The sequence below is a fragment of the Aplysia californica genome, unplaced genomic scaffold (genome assembly GCF_000002075.1).
Source record: "Aplysia californica isolate F4 #8 unplaced genomic scaffold, AplCal3.0 scaffold00515, whole genome shotgun sequence".
NCBI classification, from domain to species: Eukaryota; Metazoa; Mollusca; class Gastropoda; order Aplysiida; family Aplysiidae; genus Aplysia; species Aplysia californica.
The window spans coordinates 206,084-213,044 of NW_004797785.1; the positions used below are offsets into that span (position 1 = coordinate 206,084).

Genomic DNA, 6,961 nt, shown 5'->3' on the forward strand with positions numbered 1-6,961 from the left:
CCCCCCGGACAACAGACGCAGGAGATACGTACCTTGCTGTCCTGTCCATCGTCCAAAGGCTCATACAGATCCACAATACTGACAAACCTGGACACACAAGAGGTCAAACAATGTTCTAGTTTTAGTAAGAGTTTTACGGCACTTTCAACACAATAAGGTCATATAAGTGCCAAAGATTAGAGGTGTTACAAGAGAGTAACAAACATAAAACAGAAGGAGAGAGATCAGGACGATAGATGTTTGATAGGAAAGAAGGAGCAAACCACAGTAAAGTACCCGCGAACCACCAACTATGAAGTTACATATTTTCCCAAGAAATTCAACAAACATGATCACACAAAGGTCCCAAAAAATTTTTCAGTTGCATATTTTTCCATGAAATTCAACAAACCAGTACACACAAAGATCAAATAAAGTTTTCGGTCACATATTTTTCCCATCAAATTCAACAAACCTGGAAACAGAAAGGCTAAGTTACAAATCTTTAAAATGAAAATTCCACAAAAAGATAAGACCATTAAGTTTCATTTAACTTACGAATCAGCTCGCATCAGCAACCATAATACTGTCAAAAACTGTATAATATGTGCAATCCATTGTCAAGGAGAACAGTGGCCGTATGATGTTTTGTTTTACTATGGTTTCACGGCACTTGCAACACAATACTGTCATATTAGTGCCGAAGATTAGAGGTGTTACAAGAGAGTAACAAATACAAAAAAGAAGGAAAGATCAGTACAATAGATGTTTGATAGGAAAGAAGGAGCAAACCACACCAGGGCGCCCGCCAACCACCCACAGTAGAAAAAGACACAGAACCAGGAAACGACACAAAAGACACAACTACAACAACAACAACAATCGGCTCACTTTTCTTCCATGCCCTTGTTTTAGTAAGAGTTTTACGTCACTTACAACACAATAAGGTCATATAAGTACCAAAGAGGTGTTGCAAAAGAGTAAGAAACACAAAAAAGGAGTGGAGATAGAGACCAGAGCACCCGCCAACCACCCATTTCCACGCCCTTGAGGAGACATACAATCAGGACACAACACAAAAGAAACAGCAACAACAATCGACTCACTTCTCTTCCACACCCTTGAGGAGAAAAAGAACCAGGACACGGACAGAGAACACAACAACGACAACAACAACAACAACAGACTCACTTCTCTTCCACGCCCTTGAGAAGGTCAAGGCCGGGCTTGAGCTCCGCCTCGGGGTTGTCTGTCTCCACGGTGGTGGCCACGATGGCCAGGTAGTAGTTCTTGGCACAGACGTTGTGTGTGGCCGACACCATGCACACGTAGATGTCTGGAACAGTTGGCTCAAGTTTTAGCAATAGTTTTTGTTTATTCTATGATGTTTGCAACACAAAACAGGTACGGTCATAGAATTTTTAATTTTTTTTTTCTAGAGGTTTTGCAGCGCTCGCAACTGTATAATAAGGTCATAAGAGCACCAAGGGGTGGATGTCAACAGAGAAGTCCTTACAGGGAATCAGAGTTACTCTGCTCGCCTCTCTGGCTTCAACAGCACAAAGTCTGCTTCGACTATCAAGGCACCCCGTAAATAACGGGTCACAAGACAGAGACAAACATACCAAGGAAGAAGAAGAAAAATGACGATAGTAAGGATGAGGAAAGAAAAAAGCAGCAGCTCCCCCTACACAGTTCAGGCACAGTATGAGCATGACATTGATAAATCAGCCCATTTACAATTCTACTGAGCATAAGAATTAATATCCTCCCTTTGGGAATGGCCTAAAGACACAGTAAGACACATCTATGGCATTTGCAACACAAATAGATACGGTCATAGAACTGCCGAAGATTAGAGGTGCTACTAAAAGAGTAGTGACATACGAAAGAAAAGGAAAGATAAAGACGATAGATGCTTTTTTTCGTTTTAGTAAGAGTTTTACAGCGCTAGCAACACAATGAGGTCATGTAAGAGCCGAAGATTAGATGTTTGTTTTAGTAGAGGTTTTACGGCGCTCCCAACTGCATAAGGTCATATGAGCGCCAGAAGATTAGAGGTGTTACAAGAGAGTAACAAACACAAAATAGAAGGAGGGGAGATATAGACAATAGATGTTTGGTAGGAAAGAAGAAGCAAACCACACCAGAACACCTGCCAACCACCCACTAGGGTTTTATTCTAAGGCGTTTACAACACAAATAGGTCATTCAAGCACCGAAGATTAGAAGTGTTGCTAGAAGAGAGTGTCAAACAAAAGAAAAGAAGGAGAGATAAGGATGATAGATGCTTGACAGCAAAGAAGGAGCACACCACTTCAGAGTATCTACCCACAGAAAAATTGTTACTGTAATTGCGTTCCCCCCCCCCCATCATCACTGCCCTTTCCCCCCTGGAGCAAGGTACAGGCCACCACAGCCCCAACCACACATCTCTTAGTTTTACTAAGTTCTACGGCACTTACAACACAAATAAATCATATAAGTGTTAAAGATCAAAACTGTTGCTAGACAGTAACATACACGTAAAAAAGAAAGAGAAGAGATAAAAATGATAGAAATTTTAATCAAAAAGAAAATAAGAAGAGAGACATAGGGACGATAGATTTTTTATAGGAAAGGAAGAGAGGTAAGGACAATAAGGTCGTACAAGTGCCAACCACCCAAGCCCGCATCTCTCCCCGGCTAGCGAGCGAGCAAAGCCGACAGACTCACCATCCTTCCTGCCCACTTGATTCTGGGGAATGATGATCTGCACCGACTGGGCGTCTTTGGTGTTCTCTATGGGGTGGTTCAAGATGCAGATGGCACGCACCACCTGAGGACGGGGGAGACACACACATGAAAAATGTTACGTTTTTTTTCTGTTTCTGTTCAGAGAGTCTTATAAAGTAGGATTTTTGAGAGCATCCGAGCAGAGAAAAAATAATAATAATAATAGCAATAACAATAATAATAATAATGATAGACTGCATCTATAAAACACTCTATCCCATCAAACTACTAGAGAGTAATATAGAGTTGTTGTTAGCGATCCAGTAGCATCTGAGCGTTAACTCTTCTGCATGATGCCATTCGGTAATAGCTGCATGTCTGTTCTAATTGTTGTTTTGAGGAGTAGAGGCAGTTAGATGTGTGGGGTAGCTTGGGAAGAAAACATCCCCTTTAATCAGTTAGTTTTCTACAGAAGAATAGATGATGTTCCACTGTCTCTGAGGGGTAGTCACATAGTGGGCAGGCAGTAGAGTGCTTTACTCCAATTCGGTTGAGATGTTGGTTGAGGGGTACATGTTGTGTTCTAAGTTGGAAGATTATGGATTGATCTCCCCTCCTCAACTCATTGATGGGATCTTTGACCAGTGGTTTATTCATGTGGCCATACATCCTCCTTCCTGTCGTACCTGTGGCCCAATCATTCATCCACTCTTCCTTGAGGTTTGACTTGATCATTTGGCAGCAGGTGGTGTAATTCGTAGGAATTTCAGGCTGAGGGAGGCTAGCTCCTTTCTTTGCCAGAGCATCAGCTCTTTCATTTCCTGGTATCCCAGTGTGGGCAGGAATCCATTGTAGGACTACTCTGGCGTGGTGCCTACTTATCAAATTATGTAGACTCCAAATCAAGTGCAATATATCTTTGTTCACATCAGTCCCACTCTCAAGGGTCTCTAGTGTTGGAAGGCTGTCTGTAAAGATAACGATGTCTGTGGTAGCAAGTGGGTTAGTGTCAAACAGGTAGTTGATGTAGTTTGCTGTGTTGGTGACAGCCTGTTGTTCGGCAATGAAATTGGAGCAGAAGGACCCGCTGGAGTTAAAGACTTCTTTTTTTATCCCACTGGGCAAGTTGATCACTGACCCATATCCAGTGTTGATTGTTGCCTTAAAGTAACTTAATATATTGCCAGTACCACCAAGCACTAGGACAGACAAAGAAATATTGTTCAGGGGTTGTTATTGTTGTTGTATTTGTTTTCAAACTTCTTTAGCTGCAAGCATTTCGCTCTTGGCAGCACAATGCCTCCCTGAAGTAACCACATGTAGCAATGACCACGAAAAACCTTTTTTTTTGTCAGAAAGTGTTTGCAAATAGGTGCATTTTGTAGCTTTATCTTCACCGAGCATGGGACTTTTTGAATTTTTGAAATCCATCAATAAACAAAAAGGTTACGAATTTTTTAATTAATTAATTTTTGGTACACTTTTATATAATGAAAAAAACCCCCAAAAAAGGAAAGTTCTTTGATGAGTTTTGAGACAATATTCGTCATAATTCGCTCATTTATCGGAGTATTTAAATGAAACTTGGCATCCCAGTACATTTTCTAGTGCAGAATCTAGTCCTGCTTTCAGATTTTTCATAGCTATCCTACTTTTTGAGTTATGAAGACGTTTATAGGTAAACAATGTGGCGGTTGTCTGTGCATTTTGAGACAATATTTGTCATAACTCTCCTATTTCTTGGAGTATGTAAATGAAACTTGGCAGTCTAGAACAGTTTTTCATGCAGAATCTAGTCATGCTGTCAGATTTTTAATATCTATCATACTTTTTGAGTGTAAAGACATTAACAGGTAAAAAAGTGGCGTTCTTTACAGATTTACAAAGACTATCAGTCATATCTTATCCCAAAGTCATGATATTTGAATGAAACTTGGCAACATAAAAGGTTCCTCCTTGCCAAGCAATGCTCTGGATCAATTTGTCACAAAAATGTAAGTAGAGAACTGGATTTATTAGTCTAATAAATCCAGTTCTCTATTAGTAAAAGCATGCATACTTTGTAACAGAAAATAAGATCTTCTCTGTGTATATCCATTGTTGGACAGTGTCCTTTTGTGTGGTAGATTAAGATGCGCTTAGATAATATAGTTTACAAGTCATGGGAATATTTCGCATGTGTAGGCTACAACTCATACTATAAATGTAACATATTTACACCACCCGTCCTTCTCTCTCTCTGTCTCTCACGCACGCACGCGCACACACACACACACACACATGCACGCGCGTGCACTCACGCGTGAACGATAACAAGGTATAAACGGGACTATCTTCAAACACTGGACTAAATAAGTACCATACTCTTCAATAACAATCTTAATGCCTCACTTTTCCAAACAGAGCACACAGGATGAATCCAAGTGTGTGCTTTCCCAAGAGGGGGGAATAGGTTTTCATAACGCAAACACAATGCCATACCACTTCTCAAGATGGTTGCTTTTCTGTTTCTATTCTTCTGTCATGCAATCAAGCAAATAAAAATGACATCTATTGTATTGTGACTAAAATGCAACAAAGTTATCAAGGCCCCCGTTTAGTTTTCAAGTATCCTTCCCCCCCTTTCCGGTTCACATAAGCCGGGCCTCGTTTGTAGCGCCCGAGGCGGCCGATGGTTGATGACGTCACTCAGTGGAAATTTCCCAGCCGCCGGTCGTTCACCCAGCACGCGCAAATGGCAATGTCGTTTTTCCCTTAGTTACTCCCACATTTTTAAAGATTACGCAAAAACCACTAAACACAGAAGCTTGAAATTTTACGGGAATAAAGGAAAAAGGTGTACAACGTATCAGTCAGTTTGACAAATCACAGCTCCGAAAAATCTTCAAAGCGCACCACATCAACCACTTTCGCAAACGTTTTCGACTGCTTCTAGGATGGGTACAATGTTGTCAAACTGCATACTACGAGATTGACCTCTCTTCTGATTGGCTGCCAAGTTTCATTCATATCCATTCACCAGAAGCGGCGTGAGAGCGAGTTGAAGACAACAACCTTTGCGTTAGTGCGTCCCATGAAACACCCCCGCAGCGGGGGCCAAAAATCGGCAGAACAAAACGCGCTCGGTGGGCATTGCTACCACATGTCTTTGTCATCTGGTCAGCGCCAGAGTAGAGCAGGCTTTGTAAGTCTGTAGGTGTGTGTAGGAGCCTGCGTCGAAGAACTGCCAGGTTTGGGCAGTGAAGGAGAAGATGTTCAACGGTCTCCTCGTGGTAGTCACAGTGTCTGTAATGGGGTTCCCCCATGGGGTTAATTCTATTTATGTGCTTTTTGGTGTGTAAGTGTCCTGTGCGCGCCCTGAAGATCAAAGTCTGATCAGCTCCACATAAGTGTTCAGGGGTTAGGAGGAGCAAACATGATAACCACCACGTGTCACATGGATGACAAAGGAACAAAACTATACTAAAATAGAAAAACAATAAAAAAAAAAACAACCAAACACAGCCCATTAAGAGCTAAAACACAATCAAACTGAAAAGACAAATGGCTGCATGTTGCTAGGTACCCATTCCCATCCAACCGAAGTACGGAAAATTCAGATAAAGTGCCTTTTTGGTTACGAGTTTAGGGGCCTATCCACTAAACCGTTGACACCAGAAATACATGCAACACCTTCATTCACACTGTACACGTTTTACGGAGCAGGTGTTTCAGCACGTGAGACATGTATTTACTAATGTCCTGTCTTGTGTGTATGCGTGAGTGCACCTAACCTTTGTAACATCTACTGCCATTGTAAACGACCAAGACAAATTTCTCCCTGCGAGATGAATGAAGATTTGTCATTGTCACAATATATGAAGACCTGTCAGAAGTATGGCAGATACTGTCATTGACGACATGAAATACGTGCCGAGCTGCCACAAAAACAGCCGTGGGTACCCACCTGTCCGACCTTCTTGCAGCGGTCCTGGGCGTAGGTGGGATCACAGACTATAACGCTACACTTGGCCGTGTCCTTGCCGTCCGACACACCGACCACGTGTCCGTCCTCCATCACGATCTTGTCGACGGGCTTGTCCAGCATGTAGGTGCCGCCGTAGATGGCACTCAGTCTGTCACACACATACAATGGATTGTCATTTCATTATATCATTGATTATTATTATTATTATTATAGTAGACGGTTGCAACTGCATAAGGTCATATGAGCGCCAAGGGGTGGGTGTCAACAGAGAAGTCTTTACAGGGAATCAGACTTAGACTG

General features: G+C 41.9%; 1 protein-coding gene across 1 annotated transcript in view; it reads right to left on the reverse strand.

Annotated features, from left to right (window-relative positions):
* LOC101857433 (rab GDP dissociation inhibitor alpha) overlaps positions 1-6,961 on the reverse strand; it is a gene marked incomplete in the record, with an annotated part of 21,446 nt that overhangs the window by 4,081 nt on the left and 10,404 nt on the right. Inside the window, 4 exon segments of the mRNA XM_013086872.2 lie at positions 33-87; positions 1,171-1,315; positions 2,695-2,797; positions 6,641-6,809. Coding sequence (XP_012942326.1) covers positions 33-87; positions 1,171-1,315; positions 2,695-2,797; positions 6,641-6,809 — 472 coding nt within the window.